The sequence below is a fragment of the Littorina saxatilis genome, linkage group LG3, assembly GCF_037325665.1.
Source record: "Littorina saxatilis isolate snail1 linkage group LG3, US_GU_Lsax_2.0, whole genome shotgun sequence".
In the NCBI taxonomy this organism is placed as follows: domain Eukaryota; kingdom Metazoa; phylum Mollusca; class Gastropoda; order Littorinimorpha; family Littorinidae; genus Littorina; species Littorina saxatilis.
The window spans coordinates 74,722,642-74,743,442 of NC_090247.1; the positions used below are offsets into that span (position 1 = coordinate 74,722,642).

Consider the following 20,801-nt stretch of genomic DNA (forward strand, 5'->3'; position numbering starts at 1 on the left):
TTTTTGAACTTTTTTGAGAGAGAGAGAGAAAGAGAGAGAGAGGAGAGAGATAGAGAGAGAGCGCCTCCCCCTCCTCTACCAAGGTACATCAATAACTTGCCATGACCGGAAGCGATAGCTCATAGACATACTTATCATTCTCTTCTTCATGCCTGTCGGACGCAGAATACTCATGTCGTTCTAGATGTTGTGTGTGTGTGTATTTATCTTCTTTATCTTATCTCTTTTCTATTGTACAGGATGACCCCCCAAAAATGCTACGCATTAAATTGCTAATAACTTCTGCATCTTTTCAACGAACTACTTCATATTTGGTGTACATTTAACTCCAGCTTATGTATAATCTTATCACCAAGTTTCAAATTTATTTGTTAAGTGGTCTTATTTTTGTGCTTTTTTAAAACAAATATCCAAATTCAGGAATCGGTTGAAAAGTAGGTTTGACATTGAGCGGTAAACACACTCGCGCTATTTCAACTCTCCGGATTGGCTGTAATTGATTTTATTCAGATCACCAATGATCTGGGATGTTTTTATATACTTGGACCTTCAGATATTCCTAAAGGTAAAAGTCTGGAAGGTTTAAATCGGCTGAGAGTGGGTACTTTGTCGGGACACAGGCATCATTTGTTTTACAACTGTATGACAGCATCTCTTGCTGTTTTGGTGAAAATAAATGTCACAGTACATTTCACCATTCAACTAATGTACATGTTTATGGACATTGACTCGTTTCTGTATTTTAGTTTATGCGGTTGATTTTGATACTGTTGCTTCTTTCTTCTTCTTCAGCGTTCCAGAAATTCTGTTGCAATACTCAACACAAAAAGATAAGGATATTTTTTTCAGTGGTATAGCCCGTATGAAGCAATTGTTATTTGGTGCTTTCTACAGGATGAATGTGTTGATTGCTGAAGATGTGAACTCTTGAGTTAAAAAAGCAAGGTTCATGGTCATGTTTTATATATATATTATGCAAAGAAATTATTTACAAGTATCATGTATATTCATGGTTTGACCAAACCTTTGTTGTTCAGAAAGTGCAATCTTACTCCTCATGTTAGACGTGATAATAAAACGATGTTTCACAAGTCAGTATGTTTGCTCAAGCATTTTGTTCATTACGCCAAACACACAGTGTGCCATAGGGTGCAGGAGAAAAAAGCTTAAGTTTCTGTCGACATTTCAATTTGTCCCCGAGAGATGATGAAAGCACAACAGTACCTAGAATATCAGGCTGTTGTGGAGCAGCTTTAGTATAACGTGTCAAGTCATATCAGGCTGTTGTGGAGCAGCTTTAGTATAACGTGTCAAGTCATATCAGGCTGTTGTGGAGCAGCTTTAGTATAACGTGTCAAGTCATATCAGGCTGTTGTGGAGCAGCTTTAGTATAACGTGTCAAGTCATATCAGGCTGTTGTGGAGCAGCTTTAGTATAACGTGTCAAGTCATATCAGGCTGTTGTGGAGCAGCTTTAGTATAACGTGTCAAGTCATATCAAACAAAATGGACAAAGACACAGGACCAATACTGTTCATCATTTTGAATTTTTTATTTTCCCTCTTCTTTTTCTGTGTGAAGTGCATGAAATGTGACACAATTTGGAAACATTTTGAGGTGTGAAGAAAGTCAAAGTTGTCAATCTCATACATCATTTGGCCGCAGACAGGCAACAGGCTAGTTTTCAATCCCATGAACAAAAAATCATGTCATGCTGATAAATATATTTCATCATCTTGGAATTTTTGGAATACATAAATTGATTAAGTAACTAATTGAAAAAACCCAGCAGATTCTCAAATTCTAATCCTCATCGCAAATCACTAGTAACTCTCACTTACTGGTGTGTGAATTAAACTCATTTGTCACAGTATACTGTAGGCATAAAACCTCCACCTACCTGAAGCATGCACCAATCCCCAAAGTTTAGGCACAGATCGAATAACTTCATTATCATTCCTCATTGCGCATACACTATCTCGTGTTTCAAACACACTAAGGAGCAGACACCAGTGCACATTATTTATACCTGCATAGCACCCACTCACCAACACTTGAACACACAGCACACCCACTCACCAGTCATTAGTTTAACACACACACGCGCATGTACACACACACATGCACCCACATATACACACACACACGCCGATGTACACACACTCATACACATCCATGTATACACTACTGCCCAAGTACACAGACACACACTCACACACCAACACAACCATTAACACACAGCCTAGTCCTCTTCCACTGACTCTTTTGCTTTCTTTGCAGGAGTCGTGGCGTCTTTTTCAGTGGCGTCTTTTTCAGTGTCCTTGGTTATATTTTTGATGCGCTTCATTCTGCGGTCAGGTAGCTTGGTCAGATCCTGTGGTGTCATGTGGACACGACCCAGCCGAGTGCCAAACGCATCCCTGCTGATGTTCTTTCTCATCTTGATCTGTAAACACACACAAAAAAGAACATTTACTATTTAGTTGCTGAAAAATTAGGATGGAGAGACAGCTAGTTTATGTACAAGGCCAAACAAAAACATATGTTGGTTTAGGGTAACCCGACCTACCCTATTCTTTCCCGCCGACCCTTAAACTTTTTTCTCATTTCTAACAAAACAAGAAGGGCAAAGCCCATACGACTCACATGCTTGACCTCGACCTTTAGGGTAACTAAACCTAGCAATGACATCATACACTAAGAACTGCTTTACACATTTTTCCTACCAAAATACATGTGACCTTGACCCAAGGTCAAGGTCATCCAAGGTCATGCAACACAAAGCTGTTAATTCAAGACATAGGAAGTACAATGGTGCTTATTGGCTCTTTCTACCATGAGATATGGTCACTTTTAGTGGTTCACTACCTTATTTTGGTCACATTTCATAAGGGTCAAAGTGACCTTGACCTTGATCATATGTGACCAAATGTGTCTCATGATGAAAGCATAACATGTGCCCCACATAATTTTTAAGTTTGAAACAGTTATCTTCCATAGTTCAGGGTCAAGGTCACTTCAAAATATGTATACAATCCAACTTTGAAGAGCTCCTGTGACCTTGACCTTGAAGCAAGGTAAACCAAACTGGTATCAAAAGATGGGGCTTACTTTGCCCTATATATCATATATAGGTGAGGTATTGAATCTCAAAAACTTCAGAGAAAATGGGAAAAATGGGAAAAATAGCTGTTTTTTAGGCAACATTTATGGCCCCTGCGACCTTGACCTTGAAGCAAGGTCAAGATGCTATGTATGTTTTTTGGGGCCTTGTCATCATACACCATCTTGCCAAATTTGGTACTGATAGACTGAATAGTGTCCAAGAAATATCCAACGTTAAAGTTTTCCGGACGGACGGACGGACGGACGGACGACTCGGGTGAGTACATAGACTCACTTTTGCTTCGCATGTGAGTCAAAAATCTGTTGGCACATTTTGCGAACCATACCGAGACTAAGGGAAGTAACCTCCTTTAAACTCTACGAAAAAATTTTTTTTTTTTTTTAAAAGACGACCTACCGACCCTATCTTTTTTGGTCACGTTACCCTTAACCAACATATATTTTTGTTTGGCCTAACAAACTGTCTCGTACAACATATATCAAGTGTGGACAAAGAACTGGGCAGAACACTCAGAATGGGTTGCTCCTCATTGCTGTCAGATATATGCTTGTCTGTAAAAGATTCATCACTGTGTTTTGCCCAGGTAGATTCTTCTGATGGGGTAAAAGTAAATTGCTTCTAGTGCTAGCAATCATGTTCACCACCAAGATGTGTCCAGACTTTTACACACTCTTGATGAGCACAACAGCATACCTTGGCTTCTCTAGGTTGTTTGCAGGATGTTTTGAAGAGGTCATCAGAAGCTAGCTTGGTTCTCCTCATCACCAGATCAAGGGAGGGCCCCATGTTCTCCAGCTCTACCCGGGGTGGACCAAGGCTTCCTGCCTCCCTCTTCATCTGTACCCTGCAATCAAACCATTGTCATGCCTGATGAGTCCATGACGAGCGCTTTAGCAAAGTGGACACACTTCAAAGTCAACGTCAGCCTAGCATCAACCTGGGCAAGACAAGACACTCGTCTCAAGAAACTAGAATGCGTTAAAATCACAGAGAGGGCATGCATGCACACACAGAGATTCGCAAATATTGACTTTCTTTCTTTCTTTATTTGGTGTTTAACGTCGTTTTCAACCGTTCAAGGTTATATCGCGACGGGGAAAGGGGGGGAGATGGGATAGAGCCACTTGTTAATTGTTTCTTGTTCACAAAAGCACTAATCAAAAAATTGCTCCAGGGGCTTGCAACGTTGTACAATATATGACCTTACTGGGAGAATGCAAGTTTCCAGTACAAAGGACTTAACATTTCTTACATACTGCTTGACTAAAATCTTTACAAACATTGACTATATTCTATACAAGAAACACTTAACAAGGGTAAAAGGAGAAACAGAATCCGTTAGTCGCCTATTACGACATGCTGGGGAGCATCGGGTAAATTCTTCCCCCTAACCCGCGGGGGGTAAATATTGACTTACAGTTAGTGAGTTACACACATAAGCATGGACACACAGCAACATATGTCTCACACGCACACACACACACACAGTTGCACTAAAGTCATTCTACTGAAACAGGTAGAACAAAGTTCCACCAGGATTATTCTTTTTTGTTTAACTCTTCCTTAAAACAATCATTATCATTGCGGTAACAGCAAAGCACTCAGACGTGAAAGTGCATCACTTGCATCAGATATATGCTTGTCTATGGATGATTCATCACTGTGCTTTGCTCCGCTCTCTCTGTTTTTCTCTTTACAGAATTTTAAGATACATTTTCTTTACCAGTTGATGACAAATACTTGTGCATAATGGAGACAATGCAAAGGTGTCTGCATCACATAAATCATGCACACATGTGCACACACATAGCCTCTCTCTGTTTCACACACACAAACACTACAGATATAACAAATCTGATAATCTAATAACAAAGTTACTCTTGTTTAAAATAAAGACTTTTACTGAGTTAAAAGCAAAGCACTCAGACGTGAAAGTGCATCACTTGCATCAGATATATGCTTGTCTATGGATGATTCATCACTGTGCTTTGCCCTGCTTTCAGCTGTTGTCTTCACAGAACTTTCAGATCATTTTATAGTCGATGACAAATACTATTACAAATATATAATGGAGACAATGCAAATATGTCTGCCTCATATGCATGAAACTTGTCAATAAGGTCACACACACACACACACACACTCTCTCTCTCTCTCTCTCTCTCTCTCTCTCTCTCTCTCTCTCTCTCTCTCTCTCTCTCTCTCTCACAAATGTACACAAGCCATACAAATCTGATTAACTATTGACAACAAAATTACTCTGTTTAAAATTAAGATATTTATTGAGTTAAAAGCAAAGCACTCAGACGTGAAAGTGCATCACTTGCATCAGATATATGCTTGTCTATGGATGGTTCATCACTGTGCTTTGCCCTGCTTTCAGCTGTTGTCTTCACAGAACTTTCAGATCATTTCATAGTCGATGACCGTTACTTATGCATAGAGAAGAAAATGCAAAGGCGTCTGCCTCACATAAATCATGCATGAAACGTGTCAATGAGGTAAGTTGCACACACATACACACACATTGCATCTCTCTCTAACACTCACACATGCCATACACAAATCTGATAATCTAATAACAAAATTACTCCTCTTTAAAACAAAGATTTTCATTGAGTTAAAAGCAAAGCACTCAGACGTGAAAGTGCATCACTTGCATCAGATATATGCTTGTCTATGGATGGTTCCTCACTGTGCTTTGCCCTGCTTTCAGCTGTTGTTGTCACGCAACTTTCAGATCATCTCATAGTCAATGACCGTTACTTATCCATAATGGAGACAATGCAAAGGTGTCTGCCTCACACAAACCATGCATGAAACGGGTCAATAAGGTAAGATGCACACATACACACACGCAAATTTACACAAGCAATACAAATCTGATTATTTAATAGTAATATCAACAAAATTACTCTTAGATGTTTAAATGGAAGAGTTAAAAGCAAAGCACTCAGACTTGAAACTGCATCACTTGCATCAGATATATGCTTGTCTATTAAATATTCATCATTGTGCTTCGCTCAACCTTGAGTTATTCTCTTTATAGATTTTTAATTTTTTTCCTCCTGATTACAAACTCTTAACCCTAACTGATTACAAATGCTTAGACATAATGGAGACAATACAAAGCTGTTGTCGGTCTAACTTAAACCATGCCAGAAACCTGTGTCAAGAAAGTAAAATGCTTCTTATGCAAATAAAAATCACTCTTTTAAACAAGAGGCGAAGCCTTCAAGGCTCACGTAAGAAATCGACAAACAGTAACACAAACTCAATCACTCCGTCACACACACACACACACACACACACACACACACACACACACACACAGAGAAAGAGCATAGGTGAAACTGTGCAAGAAAGCGAGACACTAGATCTAGATCTGTCTGTCTGCATGTAGCCTACTTACAGGGACACGACTGCCAACTAGTCTCGGCCCGCTCAAAAAAACAATGACCGAGACTTTCAGTAATTCCTTCGCGTGACGTCAAACCCTCTTACGTCATAATGTGACGTCAATGTAATGTGACGTCTTCAAATGTTAGAGTTTCTACCACATACATACATACGCACAGACAGACAAAAGTTAGCATCGCATAGGCTACACTTACGTGAGCCAAAAAACAAAAACACTCTAAGTCTTATTATGCTCAAAGCAAAACACTCAGACATGAAAGTTCATCACTTGCATCAGATATATGCTTGTCTATGGATGGTTCGTCACTGTGCTTTGCCTTGCTTCAAAGCGCTCTCTGCAAAGAATGTTCAGTCCAACACTGATACCTGTGTGCGAGTACAAAAAGTTAAAACACAAGAAACAGAACAAGGTCAAACCAAAAAGCCAACAAACAAATAAATGGTGCATTCACTTACTTGTAGTTTCTTAAATATATCTTGCCGTCTGCAGCGGTCAAACTAATGACGTGTTCAAGTCCAGCCAACCTCACATTGTCAACCACTGGACCCCGGAAAAAATCTGTACAGATTAGACAATATCACCTTCACTCATTAAAACAATTTTATCAAGGCGCATACAAAATAAATACAAGACTGAGCTATGATCTTTGCCAGAACTTCTATGTTTATTAATTAACTTATCATGGAAGTAACAACATTCTTAGATGATAAGTTATAGTACCATTTACACTCAAATCTTTGTCTGTTGTGTACCTAGTTTGTCCACTTTCAAGACAAACAGGTCAACACTCTTGTCAATATTTCGTTTCTTCCACAATTAAACGATCCATAAACTTAAGATTTCTTGTTTTTTGATTCGAGAAAATTAAATACAGTGGCTTTTTTTTCATCCAAAAATGACTTCTCACCAATGAAGAGATTCTTTATCCTCTTGTGATCCGAATCTTGGTCGAAGGCTTCACCTGAGAAGATGAGAGCAGGCTTCATGCCAGCAGCACACTTGGGTCCCTGTCAACACATGGGTTTTGTTAACTGCATGAATCAACATTTTAGACGAACAACATACTGTATTATCGTGATGACCACAGATCAACACAGCCAAATGATCATGGCGACAATGGAGTAAGCTCGAATGTTAATACAGTGTAACCTGCCTATAACCAACACCCAAGGGACTGATCAAAAGTGGTGGTTACAGTCAGGTGGTGGTTACAGTCAGGTGGTGGTTACAGTCAGGTGGTGGTTACAGTCAGGTGGTGGTTACAGTCAGGTGGTGGTTACAGTCAGGTGGTGGTTACAGTCAGGTGGTGGTTACAGTCAGGTGGTGGTTACAGTCAGGTGGTGGTTACAGTCAGGTGGTGGTTACAGTCAGGTGGTGGTTACAGTCAGGTGGTGGTTACAGTCAGGTGGTGGTTACAGTCAGGTGGTGGTTACAGTCAGGTGGTGGTTACAGTCAGGTGGTGGTCACAGTCAGGTGGTGGTTACAGTCAGGTGGTGGTTACAGTCAGGTGGTGGTTACAGTCAGGTGGTGGTTACAGTCAGGTGGTGGTCACAGTCAGGTGGTGGTCACAGTCAGGTGGTGGTTACAGTCAGGTGGTGGTCACAGTCAGGTGGTGGTATCTACACTCATAAAACTTCATAGGGATCCTTTGGGGTGGTTGCGATGGACAGGTGGTCGTTATGTAAAGGGGAATTATCTACACTCATAAAATTTCATAGGGATCCTTTGGGGTGGTTGGGATGGACAGGTGGTCGTTATGTAAAGGTGAATTATCTACACTCATAAAACTTCACAGGGATCCTTTGGGGTGGTTGGGATGGACAGGTGGTCGCTATGTAAAGATGAATTATCTACACTCATAAAACTTCATAGGGATCCTTTGGGGTGGTTGGGATAGACAGGTGGTCGCTATGTGAAGGTGAATTATCTACACTCATAAAACTTCATAGGGATCCTTTGGGGTGGTTGGGATGGACAGGTGGTCGCTATAGAGAGGTGGTCACTACAACAGGTTCAACTGTATCTTCCAAAGAAAAGTGCAGCACATCAAGCAGCACATCAAGCAGCACATCAAGCAGGCACAGCACAAAATGGACATCGGGGTTTATTTTTCACTGTGACGCCCATGATTGTCTAAACTATCAGTGGTAAGGTTTCCCCTGGGTTTTTTTTGGGGACGCACCTACCAAATTCACGTAGTCCACAATAACAAAACAAAAAAAACTGAGTTTATTACCAGATATTGTTTGTAAGACTGTTCAACTAAAACTCAAAGTTAAGACCTTGCATTTTCTCTCCTTCCGTCCTCCCACTGCTAAATCAGAAAAAAATAAGCTCTATGACTTACCTCAATATCCATCATAGACTTGAATTTTTCGATGCCGAATTCGGCCATGTCAAGCAGGTGACCATCAAACAGCCGCCCTAGATGCGAGGGAACAAAATCGAAAATTTCAAAACTAAATTTTCATTTAATTAATATACTTACTCAACTCACATAAATGGCATTAACTTCAGTTCATTGCTAAGATATTGAAGTAGTACTCGACCCTGGTAAGGGGGGAAGTAACTCCCTAAGAAAAACAATCCGTAGTCAAGGACGGGAGTCACCTCCCCTACCGGTAACCCGCACATGCGCGGTCCTGCTACCGGCCTTCATTCCCCCACGGAAACACACACCTGTAACACATATAATGTTAGCGGGGATGGATGGGAGGGTATAAACGATGTGAGTTGAGTAAGTATATTAATTAAATGAAAATTTAGTTTTGAAATTTTCGATTCAATCACATATTCTTACCTCAACTCACATAAATGGCAGATTGCACATAAAGGCGGTGGGATACTCACATTAAACTCTTGGAAGTATCTGGCCTGCGGCAACCATGGCTGGGAGGCAGTTGGTACCGTCCGGGTGAGTGCTGGCAATGTCCCGGAGGTAGTAGCTGAGGAAGACATCTTGAGACGTCCAGTATGCAGCTTTGAGGACGTCTGACATCCTACCAGACTTGAGGACAGCTAAGGAAGTTGCCCACGCTCGAGCCTCGTGAGTCCGAGGTGATCGAAGAGGAAGGACTGACTGCCCCCCCCCTTGTGTCTGCCACCACTGATAGGCATGCCTTATAAGTGTGGAAGACCATCTGGTAAGCGTGGTTTTTGCAATGTCTTTATTTCGGGCTGTATTAATCGAAATAAACAGCAACTTCTGAGCTGATGCTCGAATCGGAGCGGTACGCAACAAGTAAGCCTTAAGCGCGCGTACCGGACAGTTAGAAAGATCCGGATCGCCGGGGGCTAAAATGTCCCGAAGAGGCCGAATGGAAATGATCGGTGAAAGTTGGTCAGGTTTTTGATTTTTGGCGAGAAAATCGGGACGGAAACGCAGTGCAACCGAGCCGTCTCTTTCAAAAGTGATATCACGGTCTAAGCCTGAGAGGCCGTGGATCTCGCTGCCCCTTCGCGCAGAAGCGAGCAGTATGAGCATGAGAGTTTTGCGCGTAAGGTCAGAAAGACTAGCGTCTTGTAAAGGTTCAAAAGCACTAGAACGGAGAAATTCGAGTACTAGCAGAACGTCCCAAGCCGGAACAGAAGTTCTCTCCGTTGCAGAACTGAGGGCCGCGCCCTTTAGCACACTCGCGATGACTCCCCCGAGGGAGATGGAGCGACCAAGCTGCTTGAGAGTAACCGAGATGGCTGAGCGGCGAACGCGCAAAGTGGACGCGGCGCGTCCCTGAGCGGAGAGCCATGCCAAGTGGTTTGCGACCTGCATTGACCGCGGGGCGACCGGGACAACATTGTTAGCTGCACACCATCGAGTCCAAGCTAGCCAGTGCGATGAATAAACAGAGGAGGTGGAACGCCTGTGAGCCTTCTGGACTAAGTCCAAAGTAAGATCTGAGGCGCCTGAGCGCTTCAGTGATCGCCGAACAGTCGCCAGGCGTGAAGATCCAGGAACTCGGGACGATCGTGAAGAATGCCCGTCCTGGGCTGTAGAAGCTCCCCTCGCCGGAGGCTGAGCGGAATTGGCGGGCCGCTGGCGAGCCGCAGGAGGTCCGGGAACCAATGCTGACTGGGCCAGCGCGGTGCCACGAGAAGAAGACGAGGCCGCTCTAAGTCGGCTTTCCGCAGGACCCTTCCGATGAGTGGAGTGGGAGGAAAGGCGTAAGCCACTAGACCTGTCCAGCTGATCGTCATCGCGTCGATCTTCCACGCTTCCGGGTCCGGAAACGGGGAGACAAAGATCGGAAGGCGACGCGAAAACCTCGTGGCAAAGAGGTCGACCATCGGTCGCTCTACCTGAGCCCAAAGGCGGAGGAGCGCCTGATGTGCGATGGTCCACTCTGTGTGGAGGATCTGAGAGGACCGGCTGAGGGCGTCGGCCAGGACGTTCAGGCAGCCGGGCAGGTAGCGAGCCGAGACCAGAATCTGATGGCGAGCGCACCAAGAAAGGATCTCGCATGCTCGGCTGGACAACAGTTGAGACCGGGAACCGCCCTGTTTGTTGAGGTAGGCAGCAACTGTCGTGTTGTCGGTATGAATCAACACATGGGTGCCCTGAAGGGCGGAGAGAAAATGCTGAAGCCCCAGAAAGACTGCCTCGAGCTCGAGGCGATTGATGTGCCAAAGCCGCTGCTCTTGTGACCACCGACCGGACGTCGTGTGTGTGTCCACGTGAGCCCCCCAACCCTTCTGAGACGCGTCCGAAAAGAGATGCGTGGAGGGAGGAGGAAGCGCTATGGGCACTCCCTGCAGAAGCCAAGGGGTGTTCATCCACTGAAGCGTGGTCTGCTGAAACCAGACCCCGAGCGGGACTGAAACGTCCCAGCCTTGTGAAGTCGGATTCCAGACTGAACTGAGCGCCGCCTGAAACGGGCGCTTGTGGGATCTGCCTAGCGGAATAAGGGACGACATGGACTCCATCTGGCCCTGTACAGACGCAAGCGTCCGGGCTGGAGCTGACTGAAGCCCTAACAGGGAAAACAGAAGAGCCTGCAGTTTGTCCACCCGGCGTTGAGTGGGACGGACTGTCCACTCCCGTGAATCGAACGCCATGCCCAGGTAAGTAAAGGTCTGCGACGGAGTCAGCTCGGACTTGGTATGGTTGACTCGGAAGCCGAGATCCTGAGCCTGGGCAAGGACAAACTGGGTATGCTGAAGGCAGAGCGCTTCCCGCTGATGAAGGATCAGCCAGTCGTCCAAGTATGCCCTGAGCCGAACCCCGTGCTGCCGAACGAGGGCACAAAGTTGGCGCACCACCATGGTGAATACCCAGGGAGCAAGTGACAGCCCGAAGGGAAGGGCTCGAAACTGGAAGATTCGGTCCCCCCACAGAAAACGCAACCACTTCCGGTCCGCCTCGTGCATGAGGATGTGGAAGTAGGCGTCCGTCAGGTCGACGGACGTCACCCAGTCGCCCGGGCGAAGCGCCTCCCTGACGGTCGCCGGCGTTTCCATAGTGAACCGAATTTTGCGCAAAAAGCGGTTCAGTGGAGAGAGGTCTAAGACTGGCCGCCACCCCCCGGAAGCCTTGGGAACAACGAAGATTCTTCCGTAAAAACCCAAGGAGGAGTGGTCGAGAACCTCCTCTATAGCCTGCTTCTGCAGCAAGAGAAGGATTTCCGCCTGAATTGCCTCCCGAGCGTCGAGGCTGGCCGGGAACCGGAAATTGGCCGGCGCTCTGGACAAAGGGGCCTTGCCTTCCTGCCAAGGAAGGCGGAACCCCGATCGAATCACCCCCATGATCCATAGGCTGCTTGTCCGAGACAGCCACACTGGAAGGGCCCGGGAGAGGCCGCCTGCTACCGAAAGGGTAGAGGCTGGGGGGGTGACTGGATCGGGGGGGTCTCATTGGGGGTTGGGCTTGCGCCCAGACCCCCGCTTCCCAAAGGAAGGTTTACGCTGGTAAGGGCGGGAACGTGAACCACCCCTACCTGCCTGAGACGACTTCTGCCCCGAGGACTTGCCTGCAGCTGGTGCAGAACTCCGTGGTTTGTTACCGTGCTGCTTAAGAGCGAGTTCCGTCAGTTGCACCACATGATGGTCACGAGCCTCCTCCGTTTGCTGCCGGAGGGCATCCAAAGAGCGTGATCCCAGCAACGCACCCTCTGAGAAGGGAGAGACTCTCAAAGAGTCTATGGTGGCCTTATCCGTCAGGCGTGAGCCGTTAAGAAAAGCCTCGCGCCTCCAAAACACAACCTGAGAGTAGAGCCGAGCAGCAAGAGTCATCTGACTGTCAGTGACCTTCGCGAGGGCCGCCAAGAGCATGGCAGCATCAGCCTCAATGGCATCGTCACGGAACCTAAAAGGTTCGATGGACGAAGCGATGGCTCTCGTGAGAGACCGGATGAGCGTTTCCGCTAAAGAGGTCAGTTCGAGGGAAGAACGCCCGCTCTCCTCCAGCCCGAGTAGACTCTGTTCCGTACACACGGCAGTCCTATCTCGGCTATAACCGTCCTGCCGTAAGCGAGCCAGTTCCGGAGTCACCGGAAGTGGAGCTGTGGGCAGTGAAAACGAGGAGAGAAGAGAATGTGGCCTGCTAGGCAGCCGCGATCTTCTTGAATTAGCTGGGAGGCCGCCGCCTGCCTGAGCCGAGGCTAACCAAGGCTGAGCAGACGGGGGGGCTTCCCCATGAGCAGCCAGGAGAGGGTAGGGTGTGTTAGCGTCCGCCAACACCTGAGCCATCACAAAAGGGACGGAAGGAGATTCCATGAACCGGAACTTCACCTTCGTGTCCCCCGCGCCCGCAAAATCTGCCAAAGCAGAAGGAGGGGGTGCGACCACAGTAGAATCGGCGGAGACACCCTCAGGGAAATACCGTGAGGTTATCTCCGCAGCCAACTCCAGAGAAGGGCCCAGTTTATTGGGAATCCGGAAGGGGGTAACAGATTCAGAGCAATCCTCATCCCCTTCCTGTTCCTCTCCAAAACCTTCCTGATCTCCATCAGAAAAAGGGTCCGGCAAACCGGAAACCCACCCGTCCACGGAAGCGGAAGTGGCTAGAGTCGGTTGAACAATAGACGGAAGCGCCGCAAACTGTCCACCAACAGCACCGCCGACAACCGGAACCGCCGCGGCGGAACCGGAAGTCGGGGCCGGAAGTCGATGCGTAACCAGGGACGGGATAGCAGGGACACTGCCACCGGAACCACTAGCCCGCTGTCCTCCACCGGAAGTGCCTGCCACAGCACAACCGGAAGTCGAGGACGACAATCCGCGGGCAGGCCCGACCGGAAGCCCCGAGGGGCAACCAGAGGAGCCTACCCCCTGCGAACTCCAACCAGGAACGGCGGCAGCCGAACCAAGAGCTACAGGTCGATGACCGCCGACAGAATCTTGTAGGCCAGAGCTGGGCAAACAAGACGCTGCTGCCTGCCCCCCAGAGGCCGGGACAGCCGAAACTGATCCCAGGGGGGCAGGCTGGCGCGCTACGCCGCTCCCTAGCGCACCCGCCACGTGATGGACGGTGTACTGCCGGGGAGGAGCCGTCTGCGAACCCGGCAACGCAAGAGCGTAACCCGGGCCCGCAGGCAAGTGTGAGCCCCCAAAAAGATGGGGACTCCCACAAACGCCGCCCAACGCCGAAGCGCTGGAACCGGGCGGCGCTAAGGCCGCGAACCCCCCTGACAAGGCAGGGGAATCCGCAACCGAACCAGAAAAATCCGGCCCGAGATCAGCCGACGTGATCGTCGCGGACGGCCGCAGCCTAGAAAGAGAAGCCACCCCCCCCACGCCAGGCGGGAGGGGAGCGACAGGCCTTTCTGCCGAATGTAAGGCAACTAGGTCATGTTTCAGAGTTGCAAACATAGCCAGAATTTCTTCCCGCGACACGGACTCGCTAGACCGTGGCGTCTGCGAGCGCGAGAGAGGAGAAGTAGAACGTTCCCGCGTAGGGAAAACCGGTGACGGTGACGTAGAGTTGAGCGACACCCGTTCTGTCTTCTTAGTTGCCGGGTCAGTAACCAGAATTAAAGAAGTAGGCTGTGAAGAAGACACAGAGGCACGCGCCTTTGATTTAGACTTGGGCTTGTCTTTATCCTTCTCTTTTCCCGGTGAAGAGAGTAGGGAAACAAGTTTGCCCTTGCTTTTTGAGTTTTTGTCCGCCATTTGCAATATCGAACACGCGCACGTGGAGATGAATTACAACAGCGAAAATACTCAAACGAACGAAAATACTCGAACGAAAGCAGCGAAGAGATTGAAACGATCTTACCTAAAGATAGCAACGCAAAAACCAGGGTCAAATGGCCTTCCACGAAGGCCAAGGCAAAAAATATGCCGGAGTACAACAACACGTCTGTGCAGTAGTGTTGAAGTGGGTGGAATGAAGGCCGGTAGCAGGACCGCGCATGTGCGGGTTACCGGTAGGGGAGGTGACTCCCGTCCTTGACTACGGATTGTTTTTCTTAGGGAGTTACTTCCCCCCTTACCAGGGTCGAGTACTACTTCAATATCTTAGCAATGAACTGAAGTTAATGCCATTTATGTGAGTTGAGGTAAGAATATGTGATTGAATCCTCTATCAGTGCATAGTGCCACGATAAAATGATGGATAAAATATAAGAAAAAGAAGTATGACACTCAGATTGTAATATATTTTCCTCACTGAAGTCAGACATATGCTTGTCTTGGAATAAATCATCATTGTGTCCTGACACACTTATAAGTTGTAGTTTAAACTAGTGTATGTATCTCCTACATGTACTTCTTAAAACCAGTTGCCATTTTTTATGTGAGACAAACTAATCCACCAACATTTTTGAAACATGAAAGATTTATTTCAACCAAAAAGCATCAAACAGTGTGGACCCATGGAGAAAAAAAAGTCATGTAAAAAAATCATGGCCTTAAACTTTTGACAAATAATTCATAGAATAAATACGAATTTGGATGAAAGTTCTGACTATTCAATAAACCAGCACTCACCAAAGATCAGGTTGTTAGGTCTTTTCTTCGAATGGCTCCCAAACCCAAAGAGAGCAGCATCTGCCTTGTTGGAAAAGAATTCCTGAAAGAAAAAGGTCATATTCACTAAAAATGTTCCAGTAGTTTGACTTGAAGTCAAAATGACCTACACATAAAGACACTGATTTAGATTTACCCAACCAAATGGGCGACACTCAAAAGCTTTCTTTTGGCAGATTAAATATAAAACCTGTGACTGTGTTATTTTTTAAACACCCAACATAATTAACCTTCACCGGATCACGCTTTGGACTACACAGTCCGGATGATGTGGGTCGTGTACGACCAATACTTTCCAAAAGAAGGATTCAATGTAAAAAGTATGTGTCGTACACGACCCACGCCATCCGAATAAGGATAAACAACGTACAATTCCTTACGTAACTCCATATGGGTCGTCCACGACCCACATCATCCGGACTGTGTAGTTCAACTTACGTCATCGTTTATTTCTTTGTTTACGAAGATAATCTTTCAAAAGTTTGGCAATAGGAAGGTCGTATGGTGATTGGAGATTTCATGAAGTCTAAATTAAAAACTCCAAATAGTTTCAGAGATAACAACAATTTTTGTAGGCTCTGGGTCGTCCAGGACCCACGGTGAAGGTTAAAAGAACTGTCATAAAGTTTTCTCATTCATAGACACTTACCAGAGATGACTGATCCTCAAAGGGCCTTGTGATATTTTTTCTGCAAACAAACATCCCATTAGTGAATCTCACAAAATACATCAGCATTCTGAAATTTGCTTTGTAGGTACCTTACATAATCTCAAGTTGATGGCACCATGCCATTTTCATTTTGCATCATTTATCAGGTAAAGGGAAGTAATTGTATAAAGACAACTACCAGACCGTGTTTCATAGTATCCTGATAACAATACTAGGTTCAACATGTAACACGACAGAAAACCTTCTCTGGACTGACACCGACAGACTGCACAAGCAGGTAAAATAAAACTTAAAAGATAAAAGTTTTTGGGTACTCACTTTTTGAATAAAACTGCATGTGGCTTCTTCAACATGTGCTGAAAAGACACACACAAATCATTATATTAGGCACACAAAAAAAAAGTCTGTTTACGGTAACATAGGCCAAAAAAATGCATGGGTGAAAAGACTCGGCGATGTCCGGTCACTGTGTTAGAGAAAATACAGATCGGATCGCCGGCGAAAACAAAACAAAACCACTTTTTTTACAATTTTTTTTTTACAGATTTTCAAAATAAGGAATTCCTTATTTGACCAATTTCATTTGGCGGATTTCCGCCCTGAGGCGGAAAAGTTTCACCCATGATAGGGTCGGTAGGTCGGGATTTTTTTTTCCTCCAAAAAACCATATTTTTAAGTTATTTTGCCAAAAAACCAGACTTTTTTTCTCTCCCACAAATGCCAAAAAAAAAGTCTAGGGTCGCGCGAAAAAATAGGGTCGGTCGGAATACCGTAAACAGACTATTTTTTTGTGGCCTTAGCTGTGCCAAAATACAGATAAATCTACAGAATAAAACTAATTTAATAAAAAGAAAGAAAACAAACTTTGGAAAGAAACAACACATGAATAAAAGAAAGAAAACGAGACAGCTAGCTTTTCACTGGGAGGAAGCACCTTCATTTCCCAATCATCAAACAATAAAGTAACAAGAAATTCCTCCGAGGTAGGAAAAACACCCCCGTCCTTTCCATTCTCACTGCCACCAACTGAGAAGGTTATTTCCCTTTGACCATTAATATGTCCCTCTATAAGTCCTTGTCGAATCTTAATCCACCAATAACTCCCTAACCGTGCGTTTGACTGGTCCCAATTTTTGTAAGGACCGTCTCAGGAATGTATAGAACCTGTTCACCAAGTTTGGTGACGATCGGTCCGTTCATTCTTGAGATCTATATGCGAACACAAACACACAAACAAACACATCGACCGAATCCTATACACACCCCTATACCGGGGGTGTAATGACAAAGTCAAGAGAAACACAAGAGTTAAAGGAAAGTTTCTTCTGGCAAAAAACTCAGATTCAGTTTTCATTAGTAAATTCAGTTATATGCTTGTCTATTGTATCTTCATCACTGTGTTTTGCAAGAAGAGGGGGGTAGGTGGTTGGCGGCAGGAGGAAATAACTGCAGTACAGCACGAACAACTGACAGATCCAGTCAATCCTTCCGCTGTTCCTGCTAGTGCTATGGTTGTTAGTGTTACAAAGGCTGCCTTATAAAGTTATTATTTGTTTGTAGCATTGTCACGGACAGTGACACTGACAGTACACATTTCCACTTCTTCTTCTTCCATATAAAATAACATTCAATGTCTTTAACTTTAAGTTGACCATTTGCTTATGGGGTGAAGTGACTGCCAAAGGGACAAGAAATTAAAAAAATAAAGAATGAAAATAAAAAATGTTGAACGGAATGTGACAAATTGTGCAAAGTTTTAGTCTTTTACTAAAATAAATGATTTACTAGTATAATACTCACCAACTCTTTGAGGGCATTTGTGACAATCTGACTGGTGTTCCCTCCCTTCATCAGCATGCATGTCTTGTGGTTTTCTTTGATCTTTGGATCCTTGCGCTCCACAGCACGCTTCCCTCTCTGTGTTTTGGGTTTGCTGTAAAATATTTAAAATAGTTGAATAATTAATTGTGGTTTTTTTTACATTTGATGCACCCTACCACATGCACTCAAATACAGTTCACTAAATGTTTTCGAACAAATTATATTCAGCAGCTTGGATCGATTGCTCTGTATCTCACTATCTGCATGCTGTAATTGTTTTAATTTTAGTCTTTAAAACTTAATGACATTGACACACATGGAAACAAGCAACCTAAAACAGTTGAACTCAAAGCTATGTTGACCACACTTTTTGAAAGCTGGCATATTCAGCAATGACTCAATCAAGCACAATTTTTTGCTCAGGCCCAAATACAAAAATTGTGGTCACAAGTAAGGCCAAAAAAAATAATAGGTGTGGTTACGGTAACATAGCCGAAAAAAATAGGGTAGGAAGGTAGGCAATCACTTTTTTTTTTTTTAAACTTTTTTTTCTAATGTGTACAAATTAAACCTACTTGACAGGGAAATACGTGTGCGACTCGGGCGCTTTCGCTTTCATTGCGTTTTCTGCACTGGTTTTCTTGTGGGTTTTTTTTTTTTTGTTTGACAAATGTAATAAAAAGTTATAGGGTCGGCCCCTAAAAATAGGGTAGGTCGGGTTACCGTAACCACACCTATTTTTTTTTTTAGGCCTAAGCTTATACAACTTAGCCTACGGCTACAGTTACACTGTAACAGTGGATGATGGAGAAATAAATAAAAATGTACACAAAAATGGGGAAGGTAGATCAGACATATATAAATGCGTGTATATTTCAACGGATAAAATTAGCTAAGCTTTTATTATTATTAGAAAGGAAATGTCAGTGCACAAGACTGGAAATTGAACTTCAGTAGCAAGAAGAGCCAGCTTTTTACTAATTTAGTAAATTTTACTTCTCCTGTGAAACGCAGCTATTGACGACCATGAACGACTTGCAGAAAACAAACAATGCTGGAGTGCAGAGCGACATTATTATCCTCGACTTCAGCAAGGCGTTTGACACGGTCCCCCACTCCAAGCTCCTCCACAAATTGGAACACTACGGCATCAAGGGACCCATACACGATTGGATCACAAGATTCCTGTGCAATAGAACCATGAAAGTCATCCTGGAGGGAGAACACTCAGAGGGAGCAACCGTCGACTCAGGAGTACCACAGGGCACTGTCCTAGGCCCATTGCTTTTCCTGTGCCATGTGAATGACCTTCCTGAGCAAGTGAATTCAACAGTACGATTATTCGCTGACGACTGCCTGTTATACCGAGAAATCCACTCGTTCCAGGACCACATCACCCTTCAAGAGGACCTTGAAAAACTAGAAGTATGGGCCAATCAATGGGGCATGCGATTCAACGCCAAAAAGTGCTTTGTCCTCCCCACTAAGAAAAACACAACGTACATCTACGAACTCAACAAGGAAATCCTACGGCACGTCGACCAAAGCCCATATCTAGGGATCGAGATCTCAGCAGACCTCAAATGGTCTAAGCACATCGCAACCATATGCAAGAAGGCGGGATCCAAGCTGGGATTTCTGCGAAGAAACTTGGGAAGTTGCCCCCCAGAAGTGCGACGAATGGCATACATCTCCCTCATAAGGTCCACCCTCGACTATGGAGCAACAGTGTGGGATCCACACCTAGTCCATGACAAAACAAAACTTGAGCGGATTCAGAAACAAGCGGCAAGATTCATAAAGCGCGACTACCGTTCCCAAGACCCAGGATGTGTAACAAAGATGCTACGGGACCTAAATCTACCATCTCTACAAGAGCGCAGAAAACAACAGCGACTCACCACTCTCTTCAAAATCATTGAGGGACATACCCCAGCAATACCTCCAGAAAACTTCCTGAAACCAATAGATAAAGAGAAGAGGAAAATACGGGCCAACACCTTTCCCGATTGCGTAGCAAGTAACATCGTCACCAAGTACTCTTACAACAACACCCGTGGCTACATCATTCCAGACGCCAGCACAGAGCAGTATCGACGCTCCTTTTTCGTGCAGACGGTGGCTGAGTGGAATGCACTAGACGAGCAGGTGGTCCAGGCAAAATCTGTTGCTGCTTTCTCAACAGCAATAAGCAGAGGTGCCACAAGCGGCCCTCTGCTCTAAAATCTAGAGAATCACTTTTAAACCAGCTTTTAAACATTTTAAATTAGGGAAGCTAAAATAAGAGGACTGGGGTCGGCGTGTATGTTGGGTGCTTTACGTCCCTCGTTACCCCCCAGCTCCTCAAACACCCAAACAATGATAGGAAATTGTATAGGTTATGGGGTGTCCTAAACTAGGGGTTACTTGAAGTAACATGTTAGATGTTTTTATGAGGACACACAGAAATTGATAGGTCCTTAGTTTGTTTTTAACGTATAGGCGGTGCGCTCTCACCCCCGTCGCGCAAATAACCTAAAAAGGTTCCAAGCGGCGTAAAATTCCTGATTCCTGATTCCTGAGAAAGGGGAACAGTTCTCTGGTACACTAGGTTGGATCTTCAAACAACATCAGTGTGAACAGTACACAACTAGAAACTACTCACACGATCCTTTGTGCCATCTCGAAACGTGTATGCCAACCAACCCACTCTAGACGTCAGTGGTAAACAGCTGAAGGCAAAAGAACCCTACACACGTGGGTCTCTCCGGAAATCAGCAAGGGAGGTAAGTGACAGGAAGTTGTCTGTTTCGTCATCAAAAC

The 20,801-nt window shown here is 45.0% G+C and overlaps 1 protein-coding gene and 1 non-coding gene across 2 annotated transcripts; both read right to left on the reverse strand.

Moving 5' to 3' along the window:
- Positions 1 to 1,536: 1,536 nt before the first annotated feature.
- On the reverse strand, positions 1,537 to 20,786 carry LOC138963250 (ribosome production factor 2 homolog). Its single transcript, XM_070335314.1, has 10 exons — positions 20,644 to 20,786; positions 17,979 to 18,111; positions 16,497 to 16,534; positions 16,158 to 16,197; positions 15,470 to 15,551; positions 8,895 to 8,971; positions 7,455 to 7,554; positions 7,003 to 7,105; positions 3,820 to 3,970; positions 1,537 to 2,445 (listed from the first exon to the last, which is right to left on the reverse strand). The coding sequence occupies exons 1-10, from the start codon at positions 20,658 to 20,660 to the stop codon at positions 2,242 to 2,244; spliced, it is 945 nt and encodes a 314-aa protein (XP_070191415.1). The 5' UTR covers positions 20,661 to 20,786; the 3' UTR covers positions 1,537 to 2,241.
- On the reverse strand, positions 3,625 to 3,707 carry LOC138963329 (small nucleolar RNA SNORD121A). The gene has a single exon (XR_011454794.1). It is a non-coding gene; the product is annotated as a small nucleolar RNA SNORD121A (small nucleolar RNA).
- Positions 20,787 to 20,801: the final 15 nt, after the last annotated feature.

What these genes read in the sequence shown, in the direction of transcription:
- LOC138963250 (XM_070335314.1), bottom strand. An exon ending in CAAATGCCCTCAAAGAGTTG is followed by an intron (nt 16,535 to 17,978) that starts GTGAGTATTATA and finishes GTGTCTTTTCAG; the next exon opens with CACATGTTGAAGAAGCCACA. An exon ending in AGTCTATGATGGATATTGAG is followed by an intron (nt 7,555 to 8,894) that starts GTAAGTCATAGA and finishes ATGTGTTGACAG; the next exon opens with GGACCCAAGTGTGCTGCTGG.